General features: G+C 51.4%; 1 protein-coding gene across 4 annotated transcripts in view; it reads left to right on the top strand.

Moving 5' to 3' along the window:
- The window catches only part of Sez6l (seizure related 6 homolog like), a 161,809-nt gene extending 151,072 nt beyond the window's left edge, over positions 1 to 10,737 (top strand). For 2 of the 4 annotated variants that reach the window (XM_040731683.1, XM_013119783.3), the window contains 5 exons: positions 549 to 743; positions 2,307 to 2,339; positions 4,346 to 4,460; positions 5,352 to 5,454; positions 8,001 to 10,737. In XM_040731683.1, the coding sequence (XP_040587617.1) occupies positions 549 to 743; positions 2,307 to 2,339; positions 4,346 to 4,460; positions 5,352 to 5,454; positions 8,001 to 8,030 (476 nt within the window). In that variant the 3' untranslated portion in view covers positions 8,031 to 10,737. The remainder of the gene's footprint in view (positions 1 to 548; positions 744 to 2,306; positions 2,340 to 4,345; positions 4,461 to 5,351; positions 5,455 to 8,000) is intronic. The other 2 variants (XM_005078916.4, XM_005078915.4) reach the window with 2 other exon arrangements.
- The last annotated feature ends 4,445 nt before the right edge of the window (positions 10,738 to 15,182 follow it).

The raw sequence follows: 15,182 nt of genomic DNA, 5'->3' as shown, positions 1-15,182 counted from the left end.
ATAATGCAGCATTTTTCAGTGTGGGGCACTGCGGGGCGGAAGAAGAAAACACTAGAAATCTGGTGGCAGGTGGCAGAGAGGAAAGGTTCCTGGAGGAGAAATGATGGGAGATGGAGACCAGACCTGGACATGACAGATGGGCTCTGGAGGAGTGGACTATCTTTTTAATCGATCACCACCAAGATCCACCACTTACTGAACATCCTCCACATGACAAGGACATTCTCCACCTCTTACATCCATTCTCCTATGAGTCCTGCAGTCATATTCCCATTTGCTAAGAGGAACATTGAAGATCAGAGAGGGTGTAATACTTTCTGGAGGTCACACAGCTATAAGAGAACTGAGATTTCTTTAACCTGATTCCACAACCCTATTCATTCTGGGGTGCTCACGTGTAGTGTATATCCAGAGATGGGAGAGGGAATGACACGGGAACCACCTGGGTGGGGCTCTGCAGAGGGGATGCTGCGGGGTGAGCTGGGTCACCCAGAGACTGGTACTGAGTCTGAGACAGACTCTCAGAGCCCGTGTCCGGCTTCTTTCAGCTGAGGAGTCCCTGGCATGTGACAACCCAGGGCTGCCGGAGAATGGGTACCAGATCCTGTACAAGCGGCTGTACCTGCCTGGAGAGTCCCTCACCTTCATGTGCTACGAGGGCTTCGAGCTCATGGGCGAAGTGACCATCCGCTGCATTCTGGGACAGCCGTCCCATTGGAGCGGGCCCCTGCCCATCTGCAAAGGTAAAGACAGCCGAGGAGCCAGAGTCAGGGTTGGCTCCAGGAGAAGCTGGACACGCTCTGCGGGTGGGGCTCTGTGGCTTTGTGGAGCCCAGCAGAGCCTATCGGTCTGTTTTCTTCCTTTCGTTCATACCTTTGTTTCTTGAGGCAGGGCCTCGCATAACCCAGGCCAGCCTCGAACTTCACTTGTAGCCAAGACTGGCCTTGAACTCGAGAGCCCCCCCCCCCGCCTCCATCTCTCAGGTTCTGGGGTTGCAGGTGTGCACCACCACACCCATTCTTGGTCCCCTTTTTGTTACTCTAACAAAATACCTGAGAACAGACAGTTAATAAAGAATGAAGTCTATTTGGTTCAGGGTTGCGGAGGCCGAGACTCCAAAGCAGAACTCTGCACCTGTGGGGGCACCCATGCTGCCTGTGGACATGGCAGGGACAGAGAGAGCGTGCCAGCCCTTACAGAGCCAAGCCCAGTCACTGCCCAAAGCACCCCCCAGCAACATCAATCTATGAATCTGGGGACTAATTCTCTAGCTGGGGGCACCTTTGGAGGACGGCAGCTAGCTAGCATCTTAGCCGGGGTTGTTGCCACTGCTCTGTGGTGAGCTCAATTAGTCGAAGTGTAACCAAATGTCCTGGGAGCTGCCAGAACATAAATGCAGGGTGGCCTGCGTGGCCTGGCCACTATCGGTGCCATCTTCCCACTTAAACCTTGGCTCTCAGGCTCTGCCTCTGGGAATGCCCTGGTCTGGGCAGTTCGGGGCTCAGCTAGCATGGTGTCTTTGGTGACAGAGCACAGGATATCATCCCTGGTACCCTGAACCTCGGGGCTTTGTAAGAAGTACGGGTTTATGAGAATAGCTTTATATAGAGTGCAGAACCAGTCGATAAATGTGGGTGGCAGATGTAGTGCAAAGGCCAGAGCCAGTTCACCCCAGCTGCAGTTGGGGGGGGGTCTCAGTCACACCTCCCTGCAAACAATCTACAGCATTGGTCTCAAGAAAAACTAATAGAGGTGGTATGGGGGCCCGCAACCATCTTTGTAGCAACTGGGGGTCTGACACTAGACGTTCAAGCCCAGCACAAGAGGCTGTGTCAAAACAAAACAACAACAAAGAAAAAAGCAAAACAAGTTAAGAGCTGTGAAAGAAACTGAAGCCTCTGGGTTGCAATCCCATGCTCACGGCTGAGGAGCTGTGTGATGGGGGCGGGGGTGGGGGGACTCTCTGCAGTCCCCTGAACCCACTGACTCATCTATGAAATGTGGGTAATAATCAACAATTCCACGTGCCGCAGGAGACTGGCAAGGGCTGGGTGGAAGTGTGCACGAGCGCTTGTCACAATACGGAACACATGGCGTCACCACCGTGAGGCCGTGGCTGCTCACCCACCTCTCCTCTCACTGTCTTGGGGTGGGGGGTGCTGTGGGGGGGAGCCGTCCCGCACAACACCAGCAGCGCCACCCTCACACCGCACACCCTGGGCTTTGGGATGTAGGCCCGTCGTCTTCTCCTTGTGCAAGCAATGAACTCCCTTGGTGTTAATGCTGCTTCCTGTTTTCTGTTTCAGTTAATCAAGACAGTTTTGAACACGCACTAGAAGGTGAGTTTTACTCTATCTTGAAAGTTCCGATACCTTGGGTGGCTGTGTCGTTAGCTTTTCCTGGGGTCGTCCAAAGGTGACTACCAGGGATGGAGAGAAGGCTAGGCAGTTAAGAGTGAGCTGCTCTCACAGAGAATCTGTGTTCTGCTCCCAGCACCCACGTCAGGTGACTCACAACCACCTGTAACTCCAGCTCCGGGAGAATCCAATGCTGTCTTCTGGCCTCTGTGGGCACCTGCACTTATGTGGCGTGGACATACACACACACACACACACACACACACCCCCACATATGAACACATACGCACACTTGCACGAAGAGAGAGAAGAAACAATAATAAAAGCATTTTCAACTGAATCTCTAAGCATAACCTGAAGTGATTTGACTGTGGCAATGCAATCAGAGAAACCTGAGAAGCCCCGGGCCTGCCAGACAGCGTCCACCACACAGGTGCTGTGGGGATAAAAACAGCCTCACCTCACATCCTGGGCAGAGCACCCTCTGATTGCTGAGTAAAAGCTGCTGGGAGCATCCAGGGCCCTGCCTCCTCCCTTCTGCCTCCACTCCTGGACACAGGCTCCTCCCCCTCCCCTCCCCCTCTTCCCCTTCCCCTCCCCCTCTCCAGAGGGTGCTTTGTGGGACAACAGCTAGCCAGGTTCTCTCGCTTTTTAGATTCCTTCCTCTGTTCCTTGTCTTAGTTCCTTGTCTCCTTGCTATAACAAGACACCCGCCAAAGGCAGCTTAAGGCAGGAAGTGGTTGCTGTGGCTCACCGGTCCAGGGCACAGTCTGTCGTGGAAGGGGAGGCACGATGGCAGGAGAATGAGGCAGCTATTGGCAGGAAGCAGGGACAAACACTGGTGCTCAGCTCACTTTCTCCCCACCTCACTTAGAACGTTCCAGATATCTCACACCCAGAGGTGTGCCTCCTAGGTGCACACACCTCCCCCTGATCCAGTCAGGGCAGCTGTGAAGACGAACCCCCCCCCCCATACACATGCAGCAGTCTGCCTTGTGCACGGTGTCCGTTCAACGCAGTTGCAGGACCGTGGACACAGATGACGATGACCTGTTTGTCTCAGTTAGAAAAAGCCTTAACGGGTTCGACGGCTGTTCCCGTTCTCTCTAGCACCATTAGCATCGCTCTGACAACATGGCTGAGTATCAGACTGTGTGAGTGACAGGTCATTAGCTGATTTCACTTTGATCCAGCAAGTAGAGCAGGGAACAAAGATTAAATGTTGGGAGAATAATGGGTCAACTGTTCATGGGAAACAGGGTGCCCCATGGTGTCCCTCTGACTGGGAATCCCTGGCTGCCTCTTACTGCTCAGTGAGCAGTGAGAAGCCACCCAAGGGCCCTGTGCTCAGGAAGCATGAACAAAGCCAGAGTCCTGGCTGTGCACACTCATTGTGGAAGTCAGGATTGGCGGGACATGACCACAGAAAATGGCAGAGGAGGTCAAGCTTCTAGAATGTGAGGGGGGGAGGTTCACCCTGAAATAGTGCTGAGCAAGTGCCCCCAGCCACCAAGTTATCTGCCATGATCTCTACAGTCACCACATGCCTGGAGGCAATTGCCCTGAGCCATCCCTGTGTGGCACCCCACTGGCAAGCTCTAGAAGCTTCCCCAGCCTGGTGCAGCTGCTCACAGAGGTGGCCAGAGAGCAAGGGAGATTGTTCCTGAACCATGTACAAGTCGCCCCCTGAGTTGAATTGTAGCCAGATTTCTGCTCTCTCCCCAGCCCTCCAATGGGCCTGGAATGACCAGGGTACAAACTGGTCTCAGCCACCCTCCACCCACCTTTGCCAAGGGTGACTCTGGGCTGCCTAGCAAGGGTCAGCAACCCAGCCCCTGCTCTCTGCCTCCGTCCCTCCATCACTCCATGACTCTCCAGTGTCTAAGTCTGTGGGATTTCAGCTGGGGTGGGGCACCCACTTGAGAGCCAGGCTCCCGGTGGGTGTGGAGCTGGTGGGAGACAAGGGCCTCAGGGGCTTGTGTGCTCAGTAGCAGAAGCGGCAGCAGAGTCCTCGCTGGAAGGTGGGAACATGGCACTGGCCATCTTCATTCCGGTCCTTCTCATCTCCTTGCTGCTGGGAGGAGCCTACATCTACGTCACAAGGTAGGTGGAGTCATGCAGCTATGAACTGGGGCCTCCACATCTCTGCCTGGCTCTTGGATATAGTGGTCTCATGTGATCTGGGGCGCTGTGGCCAGAATCCGGTAGCATCTTGGTGTCTCCCAGTCATTCCTCCATTTACTGTCACTTAGCAAATGCACAGTCATGTGCCATGATCCTGGGGTGTGATCCTGGGTGCTGAAGGTCACAGCACTTGCCCTCGATGGACAGAAAGCCACATCCAGAACAGTCATAGGCACATCCACTGCTCGGTAACAGAACTGCGGCCGTGTGTGAGCCAGCAGCCTCTGGGCTCTGTGAACATTCTAGTGAATAAACCAGATCCTAGTGAGAAAAAAAAGTAGCTGATCTCCAAAGCACAGAGGGAAAGCAAATGCCAGGTTGGTGACCAACAGAAGAAAGCCCGGGAGAGAACGTGAAGGCTCTGGAACAGAGGTTGTGTGCTTGGGTAGAGTAGCTAGGAGAAGCTGCATTGGGTACCGCTTTTGAACAAACTTTAAAGTGATAGTGCGTGAACTGGGAGACCAGTAGACAGAGAACAATGTGTGAGAGAGACCCTGGTAGACTTCATCCTTGCACTCTGCAGTGCAATGAGTGATGAGGCTTGGTCCAGGGAGGCAGAGGAGAGTAAATAGACACAGAAATTGCTTCACAAGTCAAAGCAATTTGGGCTCCTCCTTCCCAGGGAGGAAGGTGGCAAGGCTGGCTCGCTACAGCCCCATGGGGTGTTGAGTGGAGGGTACTTGCCCTCAGTGGGACTCTCACTAGCTCATGGCTGTGTCCATGTACCCCATGCCCTTTACAGAGACTTCTGCAGAACCTTGGGGGCAGCAGGACAGGGGTGCAACTCACGCTCTGCTGTTTGTCCTGCAGGTGCCGACAATACTCCAGCCTCCGCCTGCCCCTCATGTACTCCCACCCTTACAGCCAGATCACCGTGGAAACTGAGTTCGACAACCCCATCTATGAGACTGGGGTAAGTTGTACCACTGGTCTCCTGGGGGGCTCCCCATTGCCCACAGCATGGCTGGCAGAGGGACCACTGGGCAGTCCTGCCTCTTTGCTACCAAATCCCCTACTGAGCCGGGTGATGGGAGAAGACAGCTTGTTCACCAGTGATTAGAGCCAAGTTGGGGCATCGAGAGGAAGCTGCTGTGTCTAAGTGAGTCCCACCTTTTAAAGGCAGCAAGGCCCATTCTGCACCTTGCAGTGCCAGCTCCTGTGGGACAGCTGGGCATGGTACTGATGCTATAGCCGTGCCTCACTTACAGACAGGCATATGATCTAAGAGTGTCCCCTGACCTCCTTGTCAGGAAAACGTCACAGAGCACTTGCCCAAGAACCTGGATGGCCCAGGCCACTCACTCCTTGGGGCCTCAAGAGTTAAACTAGAGATGCATGGTATGCGGCCTTATGTGACTTGCCTTTTAAGTCGACTTCTGTGAGTAGGGTGAGCAGTGTAAACACAGGGAACAATGGATTTCAGGCAGCAATGGCAGGGGTTCCCTGTCCTCTTAGTGCACCGGGCAGGCGTATCTGCATGTGCTGGGATTGTGCACGAGAGACAGGCACCACAGCCTGGCCGCTGGCTCCCAAGTGCTGTGGTGGGTGACTATGTCCACATTAGGCAGTGGAGCTCTTTCAGCTCTGGCAGAACCTTCCAGGACTACCAGAAAATGCAGCCATGATCGTAAAGCCGGCTACAGGTGCAATCTCTCACTCCAGAGAGCTCCAATGCCTGGAAGGGCACACAGGCATCAACTCTGGTGTGTGGTGTGCCACATGACAGGCATATGACCCTCAGACACTACCCTGTGACTCATGGGGACATGGAGGTCCAGTAAGATGAAAGTGACTCAGGCAAGGCTGTACCCAGCCAGGCGGAAGGAGGCCATCTTGACTTGACATCCTAAGCCTTCATGCTCTCCTGCCTCCATCAAACGTGTCCATGGTTATGATTAACTATCACTCTGGAGGACCACGAAAAGTAGCCAGGTTCTATGGCTGCGTGATGGGGAGACTTGAGAGGGTTGGAAGCACTGTTGGAGGAAGAGTTCGTAAAACTGAGATACAGATGTGTGTAACAGTTAGATGACAGCTGCAGAACGTGCAGATGGGGTGTGTGACAAGGTCCAAGCATGCGTACGGGGAGCCACCAGGCTTTGTGACATCTCTGCCCTCACTCAAGTCATCGTGCCATGGCATATCCCTGCTGTTAGAAAACGGGTAAACCTGTCGCTTGTCCACATGGCCCTGGCCTCGTTCCTCCTCCTTTGATCTCCTGTGTGAAATCTCTCCTATATAAACACTCCACTCTGGCGCTCACAAGCCATAGCCGCAGACTCACCAAGGCTTAACCTGGAAATGATCCTCGCCACCCTGGCTCCCATGGTTGCTTAGAGCAACTTAGACAGGGAAACTTGGGGATAGTAACAGGGAAAGAGGCAGTCTACTGACAGAGATGAACGATCTTGGAAATGAGCCAGAGTCAATTGGCCGCCCATGACCTCTGACTTGTGCTTTTCCGTATTGGAGGAGTTCTCTGCATAGGGTGCTTTGTTCCCTGAAGCCTAGGGAGGCCTTGTAGTCCTCTGATCTTGGCTTCTTTCATGTCTGTCTTGATGCCTCTGGAATTTCCCTCCTCCCCCACCCTGCCTAGCCTCCTACCTACCCAGGCATGAGCTTTGGAAGGTGGGGACAATGGCAAGGAACTACCTTACACTGTTTTTCATGGTACTTCCCATCTGCCAAGAAGTGTTGATGTGATCGTCATTGCTGTGTTAGCATCCCAGCAAGTAACAGTGACACTTCCAAGGTGGAGCCTATGATTTCATTGGCTCCTGACCCTCACCCCTGGGACTGGCTTGGGGAGCAGTGGAGAAAGGTGATCAGCCACAACTGGTGGAGATGGCATTCAAGGGATGGGTTTGATGAGGGAGGTCAATACAATATGGAAATTAATATATTTATTTACCAGAGAAAGAACTTACACGCAAGCTGGGAGATCAGAAGCATGGCAGGCTTCCAAGAGAGAGAGAGCTTTTCCTTTTCCTTTCCTTAAATATCTCACCTGTGCCCATCCCCCGTCCCCACCCCTTTGGGCGTGGACGGCATTGTGGGCTCACCCCTACATGGGTTCATATTGATCTGAGGAGAGGGAGGAGCTCCAATTACCTGCAAGTCAGAGCACACACTCCTTAGTCTGCCCGCTACAGCGGGAGGTGCTAGCGTCAGTGGGGTGGGACTCCTAGAGGACCAGCTGTTGTGGGGTCCATGCTTGTCCTTTATCACCCCTATGATCACAATGTTGGCAGAGGGTCAGGCCCCAGAAAATGCCACAGCAGTGTGTGCATGTACCCGTGCGTGACACACAAGCACTTGTAACAGTGAATAGGCAGAGCAGACCCACAGTGCAGAGCCATGGGGCCGGGGCCAGGGCCACCACAGGGAGGTATGATACCCTGGACAACTTGGAATGTGGCTCTGCCACTCTTAACCCATCTGCGCCACTCTGTCCTGCAGGAAACGAGAGAGTACGAAGTCTCCATCTAACAAGAGCTGCCCTGGAAAGGGGGACTTTAGAGATGGACATGCAGACGTGAACTGTCGGGACCTCCTCGGAAATCCATCAGAGACCTCGTGGCGTTGGGCTGTAGCCCGTGGTGGCAGCCATCTTTTCCTCTACACTTCTGACTCAAATGTTCACTGTTTCTCCGCACTACTTACTATATTTAAAATGGAAGGTATTTTAAATTGAAATCGGTGAGTTTGGTACATTGGGGGGGGACGCTGCGGCCAAGGTCACGTGACCGCCTCTGCTCCCAAGGCAAACCAAGTGGCAAAGGGCAGCAGGTATCAACACAGCAAGCAGGTCGAGTTGGACCGGGAGTGCCAAGCCTGGGCTGCACCGCCCTGCATGGTCTTCAGCAGCAGGCCACAGCGTACTTGGTATAAACAGAAGCCCCAGGGTTATCAGAGTGTCTCTTGCGGGGCTGCCTTGGAGTACTTAAGCCCGGCTATTTCTCCTCCAAAAACAAAACCTGTGTCCTCTTTTCCAATGTTATAAGTGTCTAAAAGGTCGCAGCCTGTCCTCTCCCTCCACGGCTTCCAAAGGCAGCAAAGATTCTCTAAGTATCCCCTGGGCTCAGGCAACACTGATCGCGTTAGAAAGCAGCCCCTCTCTTAAAGGTGATAAGCCCCAAGGAGGACTGTCAGGGATGAGGCACAGGGATCCTGGGTAAGAGGCATGGGTACCAGATGAGCTGTGTACTGGAACCCACCTCGGCTTAGCAAGGTCACCCTAAGGCTAGGGTTTTCAATCCACTGGCAGCTTGGACTACATAGTCACAGGTCTGTTGGGGAAGGGGGGCTGAGGGAGGGGGCCACGAAGGAGCGGGCATCCCTGACCTGAAAAACAGGGATCAGCTCTGATTGCCATCTGGGGTTCTAGGATGTCTTTGACGTAGGTGAGACTGAAGTAGGGAAGATATTACCTCCAGCTCCCTTTGCTCTCACATGCTTTGTCAGGAAGAACAAACTCCTCCCTGGCCTCTGAGGCTCTGAGTCCTGGGAGAACGTCAGTGCCCAGGCAGATGCCCTGTGTGCAGAGCAGGGTGGAAACCCACAGGAGAACAAGGCACAAGGCCCAGCTTGAACCTCAGTAAAATGTTTCCAAACGACAGGCCCTCCCCAGCCTTCATCTACTCTGTGATCAGGGTCCTTCAAACCACTATCCAGTGCAACCAGAGACCATGGCTATCCAGAAGTTTATTTTCTAAATACAATCGTGAGGAAAGGTGCCGGGGTTAGGTGCTGGAGAGAACAGCAGGTATGAGGGGTGGCAGTGATCGTGTACAGACCATGTGGTGACCAGGAGGAGACTGGTCTTCCTCCAAGAAAGCCCCTGCATGCATATGCTCGACCACTGTGGCTAGGGGTTTCAAACCACCCAGCCCATCTGCCCACAAAGAAGCCAGAGGAGAAACCACAGGACATTTTGGGGGAAAGACCCCACTACAAATGATGTGAGCTCTCTCCCAGAGGCAGAACCTATTTGAGACGAATCCAGCCCCAGCCCTGTCACCTTTGAACCTGTCCATAACGTTTGATTTTAGTTCACTCTCTGGCCCTGTGGAAACTAAGTCCTTGCCTTCTGTAAGGTCTGAGTGTGTGAGGCCCCTCTAACCCTGCTCCCTAAAGCTGACCTGGCCATGCCTGGGTTGTCTCTTGGCTATTGGGTAGGTATAAAAAAATGTTGATTTGTTTTTGCAGGAGACCAATGTCTTAGTTCTGTCTTGGTGGTACAGTCTCAGTAACCATGTTTTAAAATGTATTCTAGCCTAGAGTTGGATCATACGAGCTCTCAGTGTGCAATGATTGAAAGGGTGTGACGATGTCTAGTTTTTTTTTTAAATATCTGACTGTGTATTTGTAACATGTAAAGGTTTGAAAAAAAAACAAAAAACAAGGATGCTACCAGTGCCGAATATATACAAAGTATCCCATCACCACTACAGCCGTGCGGAATATATACAAGGTATCTCATCACGGCAGGTCCCTGTCTGTTTTTACAAGATGGAAATTTGAACCCATGGGGATTAAATATTTTTTGAACTGGATACACTCGTGAACCCTCCCGCAAGCAGTTCCCCTTTCTGAAGTCAGTGGGGGAAACACGTTTACAAAGTGCAGGCTTCCAGAATGTGTGCATCCTTCATGCTGATCCACGCAGGCTCTACCTGGCTCCTCCCTCTTCTGCCTGGAGCTCGTCTTCCCCTTTAGCTTCCTTTTTGGTAGACTCACTTTGCCAGCCTAAGTATCCTGACCTCTGTCTGGATGCCATCTTTCCAAGCAATCCCACCCCGAGCCTTTGAAACCAGCTTTTGGAGAATTCACAAACCTCAGGGGACAACTCTGGAAATCTACATACAGCCCTGGAGAAAGAAAGGGGTTACAGCCAGAATGGTGGCACCACAGGAACTCCAACGAACCAATGGATAGCTTCAGAAACCGTAGGTAAAACGACGTCTCCTTTGGGCATGACCTTTCTGTGTCTTGGATAAGGCCCAGGCTCAGTGAGATGGCACTCCAGGTTCGGTCTTGTGTGGCACTCAGCACCCACAGAGGTAGGCGTCTTCTCAGATGCTTGCTTTTTCATTTATCATCAAACAGAATAAAAAAAAGCAAACTTTCTAAGCTAGAAAAATGAAATCATTTTCCACTTTGTATATATTGCTGCTAATAAAACAGATGTAAAAGAGTGGAGGGTGTGGATTTTGTTCCCAAGTCTCCAGCGTGACACCAAGGGCTGTATTTTCCAGCTTCTAAGGGTTGAGGTGAGATACTTCAGATGCTAACACAAGACTTGCCCTCTCTGCAATGGTCCTAGGCATGTTTTAAGGGATGTTTAGAACAAGACCTGTCTGGAGAACTGCTACCAACACAGCCAGGACTCCAGTCTCGGGCAGTTTCCACAAGAGAGACCTACCTCTCTGAGCTATGGAGGCTGCAGGTTCAACATCAATATGCTGGCCTGTGCAGTTCCTGGTGGAGATTCTTGTTCTGACTTGATGGGGCCCCTTTAAGATGCAGGCTCTATATAGCTAAGGGGAGTAGAGAGAGAAAAGGGGGGGGGAACAAAGGAGGGGAAATGTGCTGGTCCCAGGAAAATCCATCCCAGTAGATCCCAAGGCTCAGGCATGATCTGCTTCCTCAGTCCTATAGGCCCCCCCAGGGCAGGACAGCATCACCCCCATAGCTCTGTAACAGGCTGGCCCATTCCCACACTCCCTGACTCTGAGTACCAAAGGAGAAAATGAAGTTAATGGTCCAGGGCCAGTGATGTGGTTCATTGGTAGAGGTGTTGCCACCAAGCCTGATGGTTTGAATCTGATCCTGGGACCCACAAGGTAGGAGAAAACTAACTCTAGCTCTGCTCTGACCTTCTCATGCATGTTATGAGTCCCCGCACACATGGCAAACAATCACACAAAAAGTAAGTATAATTTAATATTTTTTCAATAAACCAAAAATTTCAAAACAATCCATGAAGATAAACATTTTCCTTTCTGGCAATAATACATTTGAGTACTAGATAATTTTCAGCTGTGTTTTTCAAAAGAGGATTCCAGAGGAAATTTCTAAGAGGAAAAGGGGTGGGGACATGTTCCTGTAATCCACCACAGGGAGGCCAATGGAGGCAGGATTCCTTACTCAAGTCTTTCCTGGGCTACATAGTAAGACTGTGTCTCAAATAATCAAACCAAACAAAAAGTTTCCAAAGATTACAAAGTTTTCAATTCATGTATCTGAAGTCAGTAGACTTCCTCAGTAAACATGAATAAAGAAATGTGTTTGTTCCTACGTCCCCAATGTCTGTGTGTTTGTTGTTTGTTCCTTTGTGGAGACAAGGTATCCCTCAGCCATGAGCCACAGTCAGCACAGCCTCAGAGGGTGGGCTGTGGTTTCATTCATATCAATTGTTACCCGTTTCCCAGTCTGCCTTGGGACCCCCACCCCACCCACATACACACACATCTTCTGGTCAACAAGTCTCTGTAGAGTCAACCTGAATGGATGGGGTACACAGTGTTCTAGGAGAGTGAATTACCTGAAGAGGAGGCAGACATGGCCGCTCCAATTCCAACCCCCTTTCTCTCTACCTTAACCCACCCATGTGCCTGATGGGAGATGCCCTTCTATATATATGTATGTTTCTATTATTGGTTGATGAATAAAACACTGATTGGCTTCTTGGCCATGTAAGAAGTGTAGGAAAAAGGGGCCAGCTAAAGAAACACACCATAAGCAGAGCCAAAGGAACACACTTTGTTCCTGGAATCAGAGCCAGTGAAAGAAATGCACCCTGGCCCTAAAACTAGAGCCAAAAAACTAAAAAGGACCAGTGAAAGAAACATACTTTGGCTCTGAAGCTGGAGTCAAATCGGACCCTAACCAGTGCAGAAAACTAGCCAATCCCTGAGCAGGAGATTGAAATCTGACCAATCCCCACCCTGGAAACACTTCCCCCGCCCCCAAGAATTCCTATATAAATCCTGTGTCTGTTCAGCTTGTGACTGTTCGTGCTACCCAGCTGTCCTCTGCCACAGTGGATTCTCTCCTGGATTCTTCCCACCCAACAAACCCCTTCCATGAGCTTCAGGTGAAGACCTTCTTTTGCCACGGAACAGAGACGACCCTGGGTAGAGTGGAGTGAGCAGGAGCAGGGCAGTAACACTTCTACTGGGGAAACCTTCCCCTGGCATAGCAGAGTTGCCTTACTCCACTCTGCATTCTCCAGGGAGCAGAGCTGAACTATAGCAACTTCACCCTGGAAACCCTCTCCTGCAGGGTTTCCTGCTACACTGGGAAAACATCCCCAGCTGGGATAACCCTCTCCTGCTGGAGCAGAGCTGACACACTAGGGAAGCATTTCTGGATGCAAAGCTGTGAGCCGCTGTGTTTACTGTGACCTGTGGTATTTCTTGGCTCCTAAGTACCAGAATACCTTTCTATCCAAAATGTAACACTCAATATTCTGTGACTCCCGAATGCCAGAATACCTTTCCATCCGAGCTGTAACACACAGTATTCTTTGGCTCCCGAGTGCCACAATCCATCCCTGTCCATCCCATCCAATCTGTCCAAATGCTTACAAGAAGTATAGGCAGGTCTAGGACACAAGGAGAATTCTGGGAAAGGTAGGCAGACAGAGCCCGCCAGAGTCACCATGTAAGCCACCAAAGGAGTAACAAGTATGAACCCTTCTCCGGTAAGATAAGACCACTTGGAAATACTTAGGTTAATAGAAATGGGTTAATAACTAAGACAGAGCTAGCCAATAAGAAGCCTTAGTCATTGGCCAACAGTTTCATAATTAATATAGTGAGTGTGTTCTTATTTGGGGCTGAGGGGGTTGGCAGGACCAGTCGGGGCAAAGAACCTCTTGTTACATGTGCCTTGGAGCAGAGCAGTCCCTTTGTAGAAGCAACTGCAGGCAGAAGCAGAAGTAAGAACAGAGTGGGCAGGGGAAGAAGCCTGGGTCTCGGAAGAGCCTGCATTCCTTCTCCCAAACAAGCAAAGATCTGAAGGCACAGCTCGAACCAGCATTAAGACAGGCACACATTCTTAAGAGGGCAATGGGAGAACCTGGGCATGGGGAAGGTAGGAACACTGTTTACAAAATTCTACCATATTTTCAGATTCTTTTCCTCTATAAACTTTCATCCAAAGTTTCTCTCTCACACTTCTTTGATATACATGTATGTGTGTGCATGTTTGTGCGTGCACTTGTGCACATGCCAGAGGGTCACCACAGTTGTCATCCTCCAAACTCCACACACTCCCTTGAGACAGGATCTCTCCTTGGCCTGGAGATCACCAAGCCCCACTGATCCTCCTGTTTCTGCCTTCCCAGTGCTAAGTATCTCCTGAGTAGCCCAGGCTTGCCTAAAACTTACAGCAATCCTCCTCCCTCAGCATCCTAAGTGCTGAAGTGACAGGTGAGCCACCACACATGGCTCTAAACCACTGTGGCATCTCTGTGGAGAGATTTTTTTCTTGTCCTGGGAAGAAGGGACTATGCCCCAGAGGCCCCAGGAGGGGGCAGCACATGGGCAGCCTCACTATCCAGACATTTGAGCTAGGAGTCACAGACCTGCCCTACACATATGTGTGTGTCTCAGCCAGAGTTTCTCTTGCTGCAACGAAAGCATCAAGAACAAAAAGCAAGTTGTGGAAGAAAGGGTTTATTTGGCTTACACTTCCACATCCAGCATTGAGGAAAACCAGGACAGGAACTCAAACAGGGCAGGAACCTGGAGGCAGAAGCTGATGCAGATACCATGGAGGGGTGCTGCTTACTGGCTTGCTCAGCCCGCTTTCTTATAGAACCAAGAACCACCAGCTCAGAGATAGACCAACCCACAGTGGACTGGACCTTCCCATATCAATCATTAAGAAGGTGTCTTATAGCTGGATCTTACAGAGGCATTTTCTCAATGGGGGTTCCCTCTTTTCAGATATCTCTAGTTCCTGTGTCAAGCTGACATATGACTAGCCAGCACCATGTCCAAGCAGGCATGTCAGTAAGTCTCAGCCCATGGAGTGTATGGGGCTGGCATGCATGTGGAACTAGATTAATCCATGGGCATGGCTTAACAATACCAGCCTCTACTGTCAGCTGCAGGCTCTCGCCAGCTGAGGCCAAAGCAACTTAAATGTGCAGAGGAGACATCAGAAGAACATGTGGAGAGGACAAACTAGCTGGGAGGGTCATTTCCGGGCTAAGGCAGAGCCCACGCTCAGGGCCCTGCTGCACGGGCAGGTGCTCAAGGATTGCCTGTAAGGATTGCCTCTTCTCACAGGCCTCCCTGCCCGGTCTTAAGGCCACAGTGTACAGAGGGTAATGGTTGCAGTGATGTGAATGTGTGATTGCTGAAGCCAGCCTGGGCTACATGTGACCAGAAAGAGGGAAGAAAATGAACCCCGGACATGAGAGGTGGAAAAAAAGAGAATTGTGGGCAGATGGAGGACAGCATGGGCTAACATCAAAACCCTGCCAGAGGGGAGGGGGGAGGAAGAAAGGGGGCGAGAAAGAGGGGACAGAGGAAAGAAGAGAGAGGGAAAGAGAGAGAGAGGGAGAGGGAGAAAGAGGAGATGAAGAGAAGAGAAGGGAGAGAGGAGGGGAGAAGAGAGGGAGGGAGA

The sequence above is a fragment of the Mesocricetus auratus genome, unplaced genomic scaffold (assembly GCF_017639785.1).
Source record: "Mesocricetus auratus isolate SY011 unplaced genomic scaffold, BCM_Maur_2.0 Super-Scaffold_100025, whole genome shotgun sequence".
Taxonomy (NCBI): domain Eukaryota; kingdom Metazoa; phylum Chordata; class Mammalia; order Rodentia; family Cricetidae; genus Mesocricetus; species Mesocricetus auratus.
Note: the sequence above shows the minus strand (reverse complement) of the source record. Positions and strands in the feature narration are given on the sequence as shown.